The sequence below is a fragment of the Arvicanthis niloticus genome, chromosome 2, assembly GCF_011762505.2.
Source record: "Arvicanthis niloticus isolate mArvNil1 chromosome 2, mArvNil1.pat.X, whole genome shotgun sequence".
NCBI lineage: Eukaryota > Metazoa > Chordata > Mammalia > Rodentia > Muridae > Arvicanthis > Arvicanthis niloticus.
The window spans coordinates 125,306,377-125,325,154 of NC_047659.1; the positions used below are offsets into that span (position 1 = coordinate 125,306,377).

Consider the following 18,778-nt stretch of genomic DNA (forward strand, 5'->3'; position numbering starts at 1 on the left):
CTGAGCACTGGGATTAAAAGCCACCACCACTCAGCTTAGTTGTTCTATCTTTATTAAGGCAGAGTGATGAAGCAGGACATCGAACACCCTCCTTTGGCCTCTGCACACAAAAATCACATGCAGACAGATACATACACATGTACAAACACAAATCATGTAATACACATATGTATGTATCAAAATATCACACAGTCCTCCGTTGACATGTGTAATTTTTATGTTTTTATATGTCAAATTTTTAAACTTTACCAAAGAATCACAGAAGAACTGCCTTCAGATGGAAGGGAAGGCTTTATGATGAACATAATGCCTAAACTATATATTGAGGAAAACAAGAGTTTGTCCAGTAGTCAGAAGGATAAATACCAAGACACCACAGAATGGCAGACAAGAACAGTGAGGGTACAGGCTGCATCTTCTAGGACATGAACGGCACCTGAATGGACTCACAATGGCTGGCTAAGGAAACGTGCGGGAAGGTTGTTTTACCAAGCCCATGAAGGGACGCTGGGTAACTCCAGCAGCGTCATTCTCAGCAGCTGCAGTCAATACTGATCTTGTTCAACAAAGACAACAGACACACAGCGCCACTGCAAGCTCACTGAATATACAACTAACAAAGGAGCAGAAGGGAGTCTACGGCCTTAAATCTCAACCCACAGAAAATGTATGGAACCAGAGAGAGTAGACTGGAGCAGTGTAACATGGTCAGTGTACAGGACTGCTGGCATCTCCTTCCGATCTCACCCGCCGATAAGGACCCAGCACCTAAGGACGACAGTCACCTCCGGGCCTAGGCAAACATTCAGGAAAGCCTCCATCAGGGGACTTTCATTTACTAGGAGTCTGTCTGGTGTGGTTTTGTTTGGCGGGGATTTGCCCTTCCTTATGATCGCTCCCTAGGCCTCTGTTTCCCCGCCCCCTCCCTCCCAGCTGCCGCTCCCAGAGGTCCCTGCAGTGTCTGCTTACTGCGCTTTCAGAGTTTGGCTGCCCCTCAGTTTATCCTCTGTGGTCCCAGGGCCAAGAGAACCAAACTAGAAGAACCTAACTTTTCTACAGACTTGATGGATAGATCCATCCCTCTTCTGCTTTCACCCCTCAGAAGGGGGGGAGTCCCCAATTTCAGAAGATCACTACACACGTGGGCCCCAAGCCACTTTTCTGGTGACCCTCTGAGGACATTCCTCCAAACACTTCAGCCAATTGGCTGCCTTCAAACGTTCCGAGTTCTGTAGGTCTGGAACCTCCCTCCTGCCACTGAATTCAGACGCAGTCTACCTTGGTGCTTCCACAGCTTTTCTTTGGGCCTTGAGCCAGGCATTTCATTACCATCTACTATAGACAACCGCGCTCAAGGCCCATCTTCTACCAGTTTCTTGTGAAACGTGTGAACCGAATCACAGCCTTCTCTCCAGTACCTCACAGTCCTGAACACACAGTAGGTCCTTGACAAGGATAAAAAAGCTGCTGAGACACCCTACCAAAACCTATATAGATTGTGAGAATTAAGAGCAAAGAAGAGGCTGGGGAAAGACAAAGAACAGATGCCCCTCCCCGCTTCTACTCAACTAGTGGTGGGACACCCCGTTCTCTAAAAAAGTTACCTTCGGCAAGAAGAGCTGAGCAGACAGTTTGGAAAGTTTAAAGAAATCCTCGTAATTTCAAGGCTCTCTCGGCTATTAGTCAGGTGTTGACCTTGGGATGTGGTCACAGGGATTATATATTTTATTTTGCCATCCACTCCCTCTCCCACTCGGATACCTCTAGCTATATGGGCAATAAAGAGTCTTTCATACGGGCTCTGAATATTATCATTGAGCTCCTCTGGGGACAGCTTAGCCTTCTTGCAACCCTCCCGCCTTTCCAATGAGTAATTCTACCATCCAGTCCTCACTCTTAAAAAAAGTAGTTTTCTTCTCAATGTATCCAGTATCCCTCCCTGCACCCTGTGCTTAACCCACACCACGGACACCAAAGGCAGACAGTGTGCCTTCTCAGCTGCCTGACAAGGAGTACAGTATCTACCTGAGGACTAGCAGCGCTAGGAAGGGCTCCAACAGTCAGAGCGCAGTCTTCTCTCCTATAAGCGCCACTTATATACACTGCAATTTAGCAACACAGTTTATACCTGGCCTAGCTCCCTCACTGGGCTGGGCTTCTTGAAAGCCAGCCCTCGTACCCAGCGAAGTGCCTAGGGCACAGTGTCCCTTCTATAAACTACTGGTTTAGAGGGTTCAAAAAAAAAAAAAATCCATAAAATAAGCTGCCCCTTCAGCCAAACTCAGGGAAGATGTGAGTTTGGAAGGAGGGGGCACTGCAGAGACTATCAGGACCAAACATCATTATACAGTAGCTAGGCCTGTGGTGCAAGGCTCAGCTAAAGGCAGGCTCAAACAAGGGTCCTTTGACAGGCAGCCAATCCCAAGCTCCATGGAGCATTCACTATGGTCAGTGTAGTCACCAGTTCTCCAGAGTTTGCTCTCCCCAGATCTGGCAGCTCCCCCGCCCCCACCTCAGTGACTCCTATATCCCCCTTTGACCTTTAATGCTGTGTAACAGTAGATGAAAAATGGATTTTTTTACTTCACAGCTGAAGGAAAAAAATATACTGTTTAAGGTGTTAAATATTTTCACATGCAACAACTCTGGCTTACCCTAACCTGCATGCACACTCAGAGGCACAGGCATAAATGTCAGTGGTATAATTTGTTATAGGTTTCTGATGACCAGAGATGAAAATGACCACGGATTCTCACAATTCAAACCACTTTTACGTAAATGTGAACTTTCCTAAAACAGCCGAGGGATGGAACTTTTCCATCCAGCCTCAGAGAGTCTCTTAGAGATACTGATAGCATTATTCATGGGGTTAGGTGTTCTTTGAAAAAAAAAATATTACAAATATTAGTTTCTTTCTGGGTTTATGCTTTGACCTTTACTAAAAATGTGCTTCAAGGCACCAGTTATGAAAATGAGAGGGACAGGTTTTCACGCCTGAACAAGTGCCATTTATATAATCAGACCTGAGGAGAGCCACATCTTAAAGCACACACACATGCATTTGATGACCTCACTTACCAGACGTGAAGCAGGGTTATAAGAAACCAGGAGTTGAATGTATCCGGCATCTGACACCCTAGAAAATAACAGTAAAGTGTGACTAGGCGAAGGTGCAGAGGAGGCATACTGACTTGTTTTAACCACTGGTGGGAATCTGTTCAACTAAAACATATGGCAGTGTGGCATTTCTGACCATGCCATTGTAGAAAAGATCAGTGAAAACATACTGTAGAACCATGGGCTGGAGCACCAGATGCAGACAACCAGCCTTTCAGCTCCAGCCTTGCTGCCGCCTTGTAGCCTCGGGCAGACCGTAGGCTTGCTGACGGTAGCCTTATAGCCTTGGGCAGACTGCTTCTTCCCTCTGAATTTCTCATTTTATACACTATGGCACACACATGACCTCTTACGTTCCTTCCAACCTCCTGAAGTTCTGTGCTATTCTCCCTTTCTTGGCTTGAAGCCTAAAATGCTAAGCAAACATCCCCCACACACACACACCCTGCTCCCCTAAAGCATCAGCTACTGTAATCACTTGAGCCCTGCTGAAAAGGTTAAGCCTTCTGGCCTCCGTTTCCAAGTTTTTAAAGACAATCCAATGTGGTACAGCCATGAATGTGCCAAATGATTTACCCACGTAACCGGGACAGGAAAAGTGGAACTCTTAGGAGCGGGGGCTGAACAGGGAAGGGGGCTGCAGCTCCTCAAAGGCCGGACTTCAGGCCCTAGGGACGACACTAGGCTCTTGGTTTATATCCTGTGAGCCAGGTTTCAGTTCGGGACATCCATGTCTCTCAATTCTCACATGTCTGAGAAAGCCATGTCTGTCAGCTAAGGGATGCTAACTACAAGTTCCCTCCTTCTTACATGACAAGGAGCAAAGCTTGGCAGGAAGGATGGATGAATGAGAGAAAATTAGTGGGCATGTGAGTCCTTGTGGTAGAATCAATCAGTCTTTTGGAGTGACAACTCACAAAAAGGAGGAGGAGTAAGGCTGGGCATGATAGCGCCAGCCTAGAATCCAGCACGCATCCTAGAATCCAGCACGCATCCTAGAATCCAGCACACATCCTTCGATCCTATGAGTCAAGACAGGGCTGCAAATTCAAAGCCAGGCTGGGGTACATAAAGTCTGTATATCCACCCCACCCCACCCCACCCCCCAAAAAAACCCTGCCAAACTATCCTCTGCTGGTCAGCGTTCAGCGAGGTGATGGTTAACCAGGGTCACTAGAAGTGAACACACAGGGCAGGACCCTAGGAGGCATGACCACAACCAGCAATCAGCAGCAATCAGGGAGTCCCTGGTCACTGTGGCTGGGCCTGTGACTTGCCAGATAGAATAAATGCTTCACAGCCTGTAGCTCAACAAATCTGCCCAACACCCTCATACATGGATATTTATATTCCCCATGGACAGGTGAGGAAGCTGGCAGTGGGAATCAAGACAATTACTCAGGGAAACACAAACCGTGAAGTGAGGTACCTGGGGTTAAATTCACGCTTCCTTGATTCTATCTGCAGTGTGTGGATCGCTACTCAAGTGGCTGTCTGATGCCAAGATGTGGAGAAAGGGCTCTACTTCACACCCAGTGCAATGCTAATCATCTTTTACAGCATTTCTCTTAATCTTTACCTCAACACAGGAAAGAATTACCATGATCCTACTTTAAGGTAAAGAAACAGAATCAGAAGGCCAAATAGCTATGTACAGCCATTGCGTTAAGCTAGTGGCAAGGCTGGGCTTTGAATCCAGGTCTGTCACAAAGGGACACCAAAAATCTCGGGTGAGCTTACTGGGTGGTGCCCAGCAGCTGTCAAGTGGACTTCCTCTCTGAGCCCAGCAGGAGGGAGCTGGAGGCTGGCCTGACCAGCCATCCAGCTATTAAGACCCATGCCATCTGAGTGCCAGCCAGCCGCCCTCCGCCTACAACAAGAATAGCCCCGAGAAACTCTCAAGCCCGGATCTCAAGTTGGGTCAGTTTTGGATGTTAGAACAAAACATTAAAAAGAAAGGTTTTCTTGGAAGTCTGTCTTTCAATCTGGAGAGTGAAATCTGGCTGCTTGTACGGGACAGTCTGTCCAACGGCTACCTCTACATCACAGCTTCCCAGCAGCCGCTAGGAGCCTGTCCAATGTCCTCAGATGGGGAATCAGTTCTTGGGCTGGGAAGCATAGACAGACAGACAGACAGGTCAGCAGCTGGCCCTGGGTCACAGTTTTCCCTTCTGGGGGTCAGCTCAGGGCTGATGAGAAGGCTGGCACATGAGTAAGCCCCTGTGCCCATGGTCAGAACAGAAAGCCACAGAGTAAACCTCAAAAATATCAAACCAACGAGTGAATGTTGACTATGAGCAAGACCAAAATACGATTCTTAGCTCAACAAAGTGTGTTTACATACGTCAGGGCTAAGCCCTGAGACAACTGCCATGATCACACTCCTGCTCCAATATACAAAAAAAAAAGACAAAGTTCAGTAAAATTAAATAATTCCATTACCATCACCAGAGAGTAATGGTACCACTTTTTAATATGTAATCAGATTACTTAATTCACAATCTAGACCCTGTTACTTGTAAGCAGATCTAGGTGGTGTTTCTGGGCTTCTCCGGGGCCCACTTTCCTTCTCTCTATAAATCAGTGGGCAGAACAAGAGGCCCCACCTCAGAGCTGTGATGGCAAACACGAGGTGCTTGGCTAGCAAAGCCAGGGCCATGGCATAAGCCTCTAGCCCCCCAGCTCCAGCACTTGGAAGGCAGAGGAGAGCAGATCTGAGGTAGAAGCCATGCTACTCTACGTATCAAGTTCAAGGCCAGCCAGGGCTATATAGTGAGACCATCTCAAAAAAAAGCGTTTAGCAAAATGATTGCCACTTAAAATAGGAATTCAATACTCACTGTTGTCATTTTACAGTGAATTAAATAATACAGTTCAAATTATCTTTGAAAAGCTTTACCAGTTACTTGAAATTGCATCACAAAGTGGACTGAAATCTCAACTACTGGCTCAGAATTTCTTCATCAGAGCCTCCTCCTCCCAACGGTGATCAGTTTCTTAGAGGCAAAAGAGCCACAGACAAGAATTCAGAATTAAGCACGAGCTTTGGTAACCGACCACCTCTGCTCCAGAACACCAGGAACAAACTACATCATGCGGCAAGCATGCTCATGTGACCGGCAAGGGCATCATCAGAGCATCCCATAAACAACAGCTGCCAAAGACCAACCGCTCAGATGCATCGAGCGCTCTGGATCTCAACCTGCACAGGCTGTGGCTCTGACAGGCTGGTCTCTGGTATCTTGGAGAGGCCTGTCCAAGACGCTGACAGGCACAGCATGCCATGACCCAACTTGCTCACACAGAGTCGTCAAGAAATGGCATCAGCCTGACTTTAGCCAGGGAGAATGACACTTGCCAGATACCCAAGGCTCTGTCCTTAGGACTCTTGTAATCAAGTCTTACATCAAAGACCTAAATGGGCATGGCCACTTTAAAGGGATGATCTTAGGAAGCAATATCTAAATCTCCCTATTTTATTCCAGCCCCCACTAACTTCCTTAGAATCCAAACCACAAGAAAGTCAGTCTCATTATTTTGCAGACTTTTTAAAAAATCTTTCGCTTCCAGATGGTACTTTCCAAATCTGTTCTTTGTTTACTAGTCATACTTTGGAATTCCTTTGGTTTGATTTTAAAATGCAAACCTAGCAAAAAAAAAGGAAAAAAAGGGGGGGGGGGGCACAGCAAATCAACATGCCATAGGGTGGTTGATTGGTTTGTAGTCCTGGCTAGGGCTAGCCTGGAACTCATATAGAACAGGCTTACCTTAAGTTTATAGCAATGTTCAAGCCTCTCTCTTCTGTAAAATTACAAGTACAGCAATGCCTCCTTATGTTACAGGGGTTTGTGGCTGTTTTGAAACAGGATCTCTCTATTCAGTCCTAGCTGGCCTGCACTCACAGAGACCTGCCTCCTGAGTACCACCATGCCAGTCTATGCCATAGATTTTAATCGGCAAATGCCTACTTAAGTCTTAGAAAATCTGAAGGGAGAGTGATCAGCAGAAAACTCACTGCCACTCGCACTGAAGGACAAAGCCAGGCCAAACTCACGCAGACATTCACCAAGGTGTGCATTCACATGTGTCCAATACTAACACGGCATCTCACAAAGCAAGCTCTTGTCAAAATAAAGCAAAACCCAAATGTTTTAGCCACACTACAATTTCTAGTTTGTGGTTATATCCATTCACAGGCAGCATGTCGCAGCAGGAAAATCCCTGAGGTTTAAGCCAGACAACGCAGGCGCAAGGCTTGGCTAGGCAATCCTGGGCAAGCCACTGAGCCTCTTTAAGCCTCAACTGCTTCTAAACACAAAACAAAAATAAACAATAATACAAGCGCTTGCTATCCCACAAGATTGTGAAACCCCTAAAGGGACAAACATGAAAGCAAATCAATATGAGCTAATAATATATAATTATAACTTTCAGAAACTTTTAAGTGGGTAATCACAAGCTATGGACTGAAATATGAATACTAACTACACGTATAATAACTGTCTTTTATTTGATACTATAATATTAATCCAAACTCGAATCTTTGGTAGGGAGCTAGACAAATGTGTCATTGGTTAAGAGCACTGGCCGTTCTTGCAGAAGACACAGGTTTGGTTTCCAGCACCCACATGGCAGCTCACAAGTGTCTGTAACTGTAGTTCTGGAGTTTCCAACGCCCTCTTCTGGCCTCTGTGGAGCACCACATGCATGTGGTGCATGGACACACATGCAGACAAAACATTCATATATGTAAAGTAAAATAAAAAAAAAAAAAAGAGGAACTTCTAATACAGAGAGCATTTTGTCTAAAATAATTATAAGCATTTGTCTAAAGTAATTATAATAAATATGAAAAGTTAATAGAAGCAAGTATTAAATACCTGATGATAAACTTTTATTTTTTCTTTTCTGTGTGTACAGTATGTACATGTGTGGTACATATGAATCTTTGAGTGCACCCACGCATGGGATGCAAAGTTCAGAGGAGAGCATCAGACAGCTTCTCTTATGGCTCCATCTTATTCCTTTGAGACAGGGAGAGCTCACCATTTTGGCTGACCAGCAAGCTCCCAGGATCCACCAGCTGTCATCTCCCTCCCACAAAACTGACGTTACAAGCATGTCTGGTTGCTGAGTTCTTAGATCACTCAAGGGACTTAAATGGGGATAGTGAGGAAATGAAGAAAAGACAAACAGATGGACACATGGACACAGACAGAAATGCTGATTCAGGTAGACTAAGGTCTTAGATGAAGAAACCATAACACCCCAGAAGCTGAGCGCTTATTATAGAGATTTGAACAGAGATGGGGCTATGGACCCAGCTGAGCCAGGAGGCACAGTTTAAGGTACACAGATGATGAAGCAGACAAGGTCAGCTGATCGCAGTAGACACAGATGATCAAGCAGACAAAGTCAGCCGATCGCAGTAGACACAGATGATCAAGCAGACAAGGTCAGCCGATCGCAGTAGACACAGATGATCAAGCAGACAAGGTCAGCCGATTACAGTAGACACAGTCTCTGTATTGCAGTCATCAAGCTGCTCCTTTCTGGAGGGCGAGAGTTATAGTGGACATCTTCTACACAAAGCATCAGCTCTCCCACCCGGACACTGGAGGAGAGCTCATGCATCCCCGAGCCTCATCGAGAGAAGCTTTGCCATTTTTCTGTGGGTCTCAGGCTATGGGGTCCTAACGTGGCCATGCAAGGTTAACAACACACATTTACTCAAGCAAACTTGGTTCCTTATGCTTGACTCTGTGAGTTTTCTTGTAAGCAAGTGATCTTCCTTCCTGAGCTAACTTGCCTGGAGGATGTTTCTATGAAAAAAGATGCCATGGGAGGTCGGAGAAAGACCTTAGCCGAGCTCTCATGGGTACGATCCATACAAACAGAGCTCCAAACAAACATAGACAAGCAACACAAGGCGGATATGTTGGGTTTGTTGGGTTTTTTAAAGATTAATTATTTTTATATGCATAGGTGTTTTGCCTGCATCTATGTTGTGTATCGCATGGATGCCCTGCTCACAGAAGCCAGAAGAGGGCATCAGAATCTCTGGACCTGAAGTTAACAGAGAGTTGTGCCCTGCTGTGTGGGTGCTGGGAACCAAGCTTAGGTCTTTGGAAGAGCAGCAAGTGCTCTCAATTTCTGAGCCATCTCTCCAGCTCCAGATAAGTTTTTTATTTTGGTTTTGTTTTTTAATGTTAATTTCTAAATTTAAAAAAAAAAAACAGTCAAGAAAATTATTCCTTTTTTTAGTTGGATATTTTATTTATTCACAATACAGATGTCATTCCCTTTCTCCATTTCCCTTCCCTAGAACCCCCTATCCTATACCCCCTCTTCCTTTATGCTTTTATACCATTTTGATTACATGCATGTATTAAGGTCAATTCTAGGTTGAGGGTCTAGCAATACAATAGATGCAAATAATTGAGGACTGAGGAATACAATAAACACAAATAGTCAAAGAAAAAGCAAGGCATTAAACCCAGTTACGTGAACACTCCCATGATCACTGTTTCTAAAGGTTTATCAGGATGACCAAAGTATCTGAGCCTACTTCCCTGTCCTAGCCCAAGGTCATTTTCATGTCTGAAGCCTACTTCCTTGTTCTAACCTAAAATTTAGATTCCTGTCTGAAATTACTTCTTTGTTCTAGCCTAATATTTAGATTCCTGCCTGAGATTACTTCTTTGTAGTAGCCTACCATTTAGATTCCTACCTGAAATTACTTCTTTGTTCTAGTCTAATGTGAGATTCCTGCTTGAAGCCTACTTCCTTGTCCTTGGCCAATGTCATATTCCTGCCAAGCAGCCCATTTCCTTGTCCTTGGCCCATGTCAGCTTCTTGCCAAGCAGCCCCAAAGGCTCTCCACCTTCCCTCCTTTTTTATTTCGTTAACAAGACTGAGTCTGTCTTAGGTCATTGTGACAAGAACGCCTTCCTTACCCGTCATAGAATATGCATTATTAAAGGCAATGCACTTATGTCTTAGGTTGGTAAGGCTCTGTGCAGAATCTTACCCATCCTTGGCTTGCCAGCCGTTAATTTAATAACTCTGCCTGGGGGTCCATTTTCAAGCTTAAGCCATATACTTTGGCTGCCAACATGTTGATATTGTTAAAGATAAGCTTTAACACAATGGGCAGGAATAAAAGTATTCCCAGGACAAGAAGGGCTAGCATGATCAAGCTATATATGCCATTCCTGAGGTTTGACCAAAATGGAAATACTGACCTCAGGCCATGAACAATTTTATGGGCATTATCTGCAGCAACAAAGGTCAACAGAGCAGCATTCTTTAAATTCATAATCTCACTATGCAAAGTTACACACCCAGAGAGAGATGTTAGGATTATGCCAAATATCCTGCAGGTATCTTTAAACTTTTTTCTAATTATAATGACAATCATTGTGAATTTCAAAAGTAACAATACTCCAATGATATTTGTCATGACACCTGGGATGGCTCCTAACTCTTGAACCCTGAACTGCCTTCAGATAATTTGATGGGTTATTAGAGCATCATTTGTTGTTCCAGATACCTATATAAATCCTTAAGAAAATTATTCCTAATGCTATTCAGCTATACTCATAGATTGGTGCCTGGCCCAATTGTCATCAGAGAGGCCTTCATCCAGCAACTGATGAAATCTGATGCAGAGACCCACAACCAAACATTAGGCTGAGCTCAGGGAATCCTTCAGAATAGGGAAACAAAGGATTGAAGGAGCCATATGGGTCAAGGACACCACAAGAAAACTCACAGAATCAACAAACCTGGGGCTCAGAGACTGAACCACCAACAAGAGAGCCTGCATGGGACTGACCTAGGCCCTCTGCACATTACAGTTGTGTAGACTGGCCTTCTTGTGGACTCCTAACAGCAGGAACAGGGGTTGTCTCTAACTCTGTTACCTGCTTTTGGGACCCTTTCCTCCTCCTAAGTTGCCTCCTCCAGCCTTAATAGAAAAAGAGGTGCCTAGTCTTACTGAAACTTGATATGCCATGGTTGGTTGACATCCATGGGAGGCCTGCCCTTTTCTGAAGAGAAATGAAGAAGGAATGGATAGGAGGGAGGGGCTGGGAGGAGAGAGTGGAGAGGAAACTGTGGTTGGGATGTAAAAAATAAATGTACAAACAAACAAATTTTTTAAAGTATGCTAAAAAATTAAGTAAACTAAATTAAATTTAAAAGGTCATGGGAAATACACATGGATTTAAAAAACTAACTTAATATTTCATCATTTGAAAAAAGTATATTTTCTCATTTTGGACTTCTTTCTTTCTTTTAAGATTTATTTATTTATTGTATGTATTTGAGTACTTTGTAGCTGTCTCCAGACACACCAGAAGACGGCATCAGATCTCATTACAGATGGCTGTGAGCCACCATGTGATTGCTGGAAATTGAACTCAGGACCTCTGGAAGAGCAGCCAGTGCTCTTAACCGCTGAGCCATCTCTCCAGCCCTTTGGACTAGTTTCTTATATAGTAAGAAACAGTTCAGGACTGGCAAATGGCTCTGGAGGTGTTTGCTGCCGATCCTGACTAACTGAGTATGATTCCCCAGAATCCACATAGTGGAGAGAACCAACTTTTATAAGTTGTCGTCTGACCTCTACATGGGCCCCCATGGCATATATGCTGATGTGCATGTGTGTGCATGCATTCATGTGCACAAATACACACATATACACACTGTGATTATTTTTTAATTAAATAATAAAAAGCTGCTTGTTTATGAAGAAGCAGGAAAATTGTCTTTCCTAATGAACAAGAAAATAGAAAATAGATTTTTTTAAACTGGTTTAGATCACTACTAGAAGTTGATTTTATCAGTATAGGATTCATTTGATGCTGTAAACTGTAATTATTAGTAGTCAGAAAACCAGTAAAAAAAATTAGAATTATAACTCAGTATAATATTTTAAGTCTCTAATATTTGTCTGTTGAAATAGTGAAGTAACCAAAACAACTTATATTTGAGCTTTTAAACAACCAATATAGTTATTGAGCATCAAAACTACATCTAGCATTTTTTGTTAATTATGTACAGATATGTATTGCAGAGTAAAGTACCAGCTGGATGAACACAGAACACAGGTTTCTGTCTAAAGCAGTGTTTCTCAACCTGTGGGGTCAAGACCCCTGTGGAGTAGACTCATCCTTTCAGAGTCACCTAAGGCCATTGGAAAACACAGACATTTACATTATGATTCATAACAGTAGCAAAATTACAGCTATGAAGTAGCAATGAAAATAATTTAATAAAGTCACAGCATTAGAAAGGTTGAAAACCACTGCTGTCAAGCCTGTGGACACAGAAATGGCTCCCATTTTCCAATGTCCTCACCTATTTCAGTTAGCTGTGCTAATTACAGTTTACAGAATCAAGTGCATCCTACATTGGTATAATCAACTGCTAGTAGTGCTCTAAACCAGTCAAATGCTCTGGTAAGCCATTTACCAATTAGATGTAAGTTATAAAATTATGTAAGTCTTTGGGGCCAATAGCCCTCAAACAGAAAGAAGAATCATGAAATTTATTTCAGGACCAACTAAAACAAAAACTAGACACAAAAAGAGAAATTACTGACAAAAAAAAAAAAAAGTCCTCATCAAATGCTAAGAGTGGGAGTGATGGCACACGCCTGTAACCCCAGAACTTGGGAGGCAGAGACTATAGGATCTGGAGTTCAAGGTCACCCTTAGCCACAAAAAAAAAAAAAAAGAAGGGCTGGGGAGGTGACTCAGTCCCCCCCTCAGCCTGATCTATAGGACCCAGACACAGTGGCCTATGCTTGGGACACCAGTGATGGGGAGGCAGGGACGGGAGGCTTGCTGGAGCTCCCTAGTCATCAAGCACAGCCTAACTGGTAAGCACCAGGCCAATGAAAGACCCTGTCTCAAAGGAGGTGGGCAGTGTTTCAGAGGATAACACCAAGGTAGCCCTCTCCCTTACACATGCGTGAGGAAACGCGTTCAACATACACACACAAAACAAATGCTTAAAAACAAACTTCAAACTCACAGCCATAGAAATCAACAGTGGATCACGCCTTCCAGAACAATCGGAGTCACTTACTCAGAAAGAATTCCTCGAAGTCTGTTTTCTCTACACAGCTCGTGTACATGCGGAGGGCCGCAATCTTGATCTTCTAAACAAAAAGAAGAAAAGCAAACTCAAGCGATGACTGCGGAAGCTCCAGTGTCCCTAGACATTGTTGGGCTGCAGCTAAGAGGGGCACAAACCTATCTGCCAGCAATTTATTTATTTATTTTATTTTTTTGAGATAAGACCTCATCTAGCCCATGTTGACTGGGAAATGGTTTGTAGCTCAACTGGCCTCAAACTCCCTATTTTATCTTCACTTTTAAAAATAAATAAGTAGGGGCTAGAGAGATGGCTCAGTAGTTAAAAACAATGACTGCTTTTCCAGAGGTCCTGAGTTCAATTCCCAGCAACCAAACATGGCTCACAACCATCTGTAATGGGATCTGATGCCATCTTCTGGTGTGTCTGAGGACAGGACAGTGTACTCACATAAAATAAATAAAATCTCTAAAATAAATATGTAAAATTAAACAAGATGTAAACCCCTGAAATTCTTTAATTGTTCCTCAGAGGCTCTATTGATTAGTATATGATAGGGGTGGCATGTCGTTTCTTCAGACTCATAAAACAAACAAAATTCCTTAATAAATATGAAATACTTTTCACTATGCTTGCAAGTATTAAATATGAAGTACTTAGTATACAATATTAAATTTTTAGGGGGCTGGAAACACTCAGCAGTAAGAATGCTCCCTGCTCTTGCAGAGGACCAGATCCCACATGGAGTCGCAATCCTCTGTAATTCCAGCCCCAGGAGATATGACATCCACTTCTGGCCTCCAGAGCAACAGGAACTCATGCAGTGCACGCACGCGCGCGCGCGCACACACACACACACACACACACACACACACAAACACACAATTTTAAGAGCAAATCTAAAAGCTAAAAATCAGTTCTTAAAGAGTTGCATTGGTCTTTAGAACAAGTCAGTAATATATAAACAGGTGTGTCAATGACTAAATAAAACTAAATAAACCAGTGTATCAACAAAATGCATGTACAAGTTTCTTTTTCTTTCTTAAATGACAGGGCAAGCTGAACACAATGACCCATGCCCTATGATCCTAGGACTCAAAAGAGTTCAAGGTCTACCCTACATAGCAGGTTCTGGGCCAGTCTAGACTATATAGTTCAAGAGAGTGTCTCAAAAACAAAGACAAACAAACAGACAAAAAATAAAATGGAAAAAAAAAAAAAACAAAACTTTAAAAGGGACTGGAGAGATGGCTCAGCAATTAAAAGTCCAGGCTGCTCTTGCAGAAGACCCAGGTTTAGTTCCTGGCACCTACATAGAGGCTCACAATCACCTGTAATTACAGTTCCATGGGTTCCTATGACCTCTTCTGGCCTCCACAGGCACCAGGCATACACTTGGTGCACAGACACACAGGCACATATATGTGCAGGTGAAACACTTATTCGATGGTGTGTATATGTTTGGCGAGGAAGTGGTACTATTTGGAGATGTGAACTTGTTAAAGTAGGTGTAGCCTTGTTGGATTGGAGTGGGTGTGTCACTGTGGGCATAGGCTTTTAAGACCCTCATCCTAGCTACCTGGAAGCCAGTCTTTTCCTAGCAGCCTTCAGATGAAGATGTAGAACTCTCAGCTCCTCCAGCACCATGCCTGCCTGGATGCTGCCATGCTCCTGCCTTGATGACAATAGACTGAACCTCTGAACCTATAAGTCACCCCCAATTAAATGTTGTCCTTATAGGAGCTGCCTTGGTCATGGTGTCAATTCACAGCAGTAAAACCCAACAAAGAGAACTTATGTTTATTAAAAAAAAATAATAACTGAAACAAAAGCAAAACAAAAAGAAAAATTAAACAAGCTGGTGTGGTTGCTCAGGCCTTTAAACCCAGCACTTGGAGGCTGAGATAGACCGGAAGTTCAGGTTTCAACTACATGAGATCCTATCTCCATAATAAATATATAAAAACAAATACATCGAACCCATTAAGAGTTAAGAAGTATAACATCACAGTCACAGATTTATGCAGGAATGCAAAGTTGAACCCAACACTGACAAATCCCTGTGATTCACTGAAGGAGGGATGAAGGAGGAAGAACTACCTGTCCATCTTCATCAAGAACTATTTCAGGCAAGCATAATGGCGCATGCCTTTAATGTCAGTGCTTAGGAGGCAGAGGCAGAGGCAGAGGCAGGCAGATCTCTGAGTTTGAGGCCAACCTGGTCTACTGAGTGAGACCAGGACTACCAGTGAAACATGGTAGATTTCAGAAAACATCCATCCACACCATCAGCAGCCTCACCACAGCCTTATCCTGATACCTCTGACTATATCAGGCCTTCTCCTATCCTGAAGATGGAACTTCAGGTTCATTCAACACTGAGTACCAAACTGACTTCTGCCACAGATGTAAACGCTATGGTTGAGGGCAAAACAAAATGGACAAAACTCCTGCCCTGGAAGAGTGTATGGCCCAGGTTAACTAGACAGATTTATAATTTTTAACTAAAATTCTTGATCACTCTACCCCCAACTCAATGCTTGTAGTTTCCTTCAGGTTCTTCTATATAAACTCCTATTAATCACAAATAGTTGCCGGGCAGTGGTGGCTCACGCCTTTAATCCCAGCACTTGGGAGGCAGAGCAGGCGGGTTTCTCAGTTTGAGGCCAGCCTGGTGTACAGAGTGAGTTCCAGGACAGCCAGGGCTACACAGAGAAACCCTGTCTCGAAAAATAAACATACACACACAACAACAAAAACAAATAGTAATCACTGTGCCCCAGGAAAGGCAGACTTGTTTACAAGGCCCAGGGCTCCACATATATCCATGGAAAAGCATTAGTTACAAGTAAGGTCTGGTTGACCAGAAAATGCACTCATGAAAAAGCATTCACTACAAACTATGACTAGTTGACCAGATTGCCAGCATCTTTAGACAGTGCTCACTCCATGGCAATCAGGTACCGTTTACAGCTCTTCGCTTTTCCTGTAGTGAAGCCAAGCCTTTATTCTTGGGTGAGATATTTTCCTGGACAAAACTCTAAAGCAAGTCTCTGAGGACCATCACACAGGGACTGGAAGTAACAACTGGGAAAAGCCTCTTTGAGATTCATGCAGTAATGTGAGGGAGGGAAGGAGGCAGACTAAATTTCCACCCAGTTGATGTGAGCTCTTTCAGTCTTTGAATGACCTCATGTTCACTTCACTGCCAGTTCGGGAGGCTTCCCCATGCCACTTGTCTATGACAGGAACACCCTCTGGGATGAGTGTACCCTCCTATAGGATGAGAAGTGAGTGGACTGACCCAATGTACTAATGTGAGAAGTGAGTGGACTGACCCAATGTACTAATGTGAGAAGTGAGTGGGCTGACCCAATGTACTAATGTGAGTAGACTGAGCAGACTGTACTAATAATGTCTGTGTGAGAGCTAAACAGGCATTTTTCGGTTGTTTGTTTTTGTTTTGTTTTTTGGTATTTGGTTTTGTCTTTGCTGGAATTTAAAAGCATCCTTGTCTCCAAAAATAAAAAACAACAACAACAAAAAACCTCAACAACAACAACAAAAACAAAAACAAAAAAAGACTAACAAGAACCCAACATTCTTTTTTTTTTTTTTTTGGTTTTCTGATACATGGTTTCTCTGTGTAGTCCTGGCTGTCCTAGAACTCACTCTGTAGACCAGGCTGGCCTCGAACTCAGAAATCCGCCTGCCTCTGCCTCCCAAGTGCTGGGATTAAAGGCATACGCCACCACTGCCTGGCAGAACCCTACATTCTTGACTCATGGTTAACAATCTGGGCTGTGTTGAAACAAGAACAGCCCTGTTAGGCTACCTGTCCTCCTGGAGGGCTTTCACCATCCACTACTCTGGGTACCTCAGATAGCATCTACTCAATTATGTGGTGCTCATTTGTCCCTCGATACTAAGAGGACTCATACTGCCTCCTCTTTTCTATACTAGACATGGCTTGTCTTTCAACTATTCTTTTTCTTTTGGGGGGTGTGGGGGAGGTGAGAGGAGCAAGGTTATGTTCCCCTGGCTGTCCTCAAACTCAGAGATCTGCCTGCCTCTGCCACCCAAGTACTAGAATGAAAGGCCTAGGCCACCATGCATGGCTTTCTTCAACCATTCTTTAGCTCTTACATGATACTGCTATGTAAACATAAGGTGGGAAAAGGTTATTTCAGAGCTGGGCATGCTGGTAGACACCTATAATTACTCCCAACACTTGAGAATCAGAGGTAGACAGATCTTTATGAATTTGCATCCGGCCTGGTCTGCATAGCTAGCTCCAAGACAGCCAGGTCTACACAGGGAGGCCCTGTCTCAAATAAAACAGTCAAACAAACAAAAGAAGAAATATTACTTTGCAATGCTCAAATAAGTAAGGAAAAGCTACATTTAAAATCTTAAGGGGCTGAAGAGATAGCTCAACAGTTAAGAGCACTGGCTGCTCTTTCTGGAAAACCCGGGTTCAATTCCCAGCATCCACACGGCAGCTCACAACTGTCTGTAAATCCAAGACCTGACACTCTCATACAGACATACATGTAGGCAAAATACCAATGCACATAAAATAAAAATGAATAAATTATTTTTAAAAATCTTAAACATAGGCCAGGGACATTGTTCCATGGTAGGTTGATTAATTGACATAAATAAGATCTCAAGTTAGATCCTAGCAACGATAAAGTCTAAATGTAATTCTATAGGAATCTATACACGAAAACATTAAGGAAAAAAGGTAGGTCATAAGCATCAAGACGCAAACAAATGCTTTGCTCTCTAACCAAATACATGTGAAAATACAAACAAGTCATCTTGCCAGTGTAAGGATCTGGCAACAAATTCTGAATTAACAGTGTGGAAAGGGATTCCTCTATAAGCCTTTCGAAATGGAAAGTCAGAACTACATTTTCCGACCGACTACACACCAGAATGTCCTACTGTGACATCTTGATGTGACAGACTTTAAAATGAAGGCTATCAAAGCTGCCATATGATAAAATACTTCTTAATGAAAACATTTAGTTGAGGTCACAAAGGGAATCAAGAAAAGTCAGAGGCTAACCTCAACTATAAGGGTGAGAATTCTCCCAGTGGTCTCAATCCGACAAATGATGGCCAATTTATCCTCTGGAATCACTTAAAAAGCAAAAACAACAACAAAACCCAAAATCCATAGACTAGACAAAGCATATGGAAGCAAAATGGCAGGACCCAATCACTGACATGAAATTCTTTGTTTCCATTGCACTCTTTTTTTTTTTTTTTTTTTTTTTTTGAGGGTGGCGAGCAGGCCTTTAATCCCAGCACTTGGGAGACTAAGGGAAGCGGATCTCTGTGAGTCTGAGGCTGTCCATGTCTAGAACCCAATGGGATTCATTCAGGATTAAAGGCATGTGTTACCACTTGTGGCTTAATTTCTAATTTTGAAGTTTTATATTACAAATGTCATAATCACAACATCTTTTTATGTAGAGGGAAGAACCAGCAAGATGGTTCAAGAATATAGGTGCCTACCACCAAACATGATGATTTAAATTCAATCCCC

General features: G+C 43.2%; 1 protein-coding gene across 2 annotated transcripts in view; it reads right to left on the minus strand.

Annotated features, from left to right (window-relative positions):
- The window catches only part of Uqcc1 (ubiquinol-cytochrome c reductase complex assembly factor 1), a 90,183-nt gene that overhangs the window by 51,092 nt on the left and 20,313 nt on the right, over positions 1-18,778 (minus strand). For both annotated transcript variants that reach the window (XM_034495793.1, XM_034495795.2), the window contains exons 5-6: positions 13,213-13,285; positions 3,079-3,136 (exon numbers count right to left, since the gene is read on the minus strand). In XM_034495793.1, the coding sequence (XP_034351684.1) occupies positions 3,079-3,136; positions 13,213-13,285 (131 nt within the window). The remainder of the gene's footprint in view (positions 1-3,078; positions 3,137-13,212; positions 13,286-18,778) is intronic.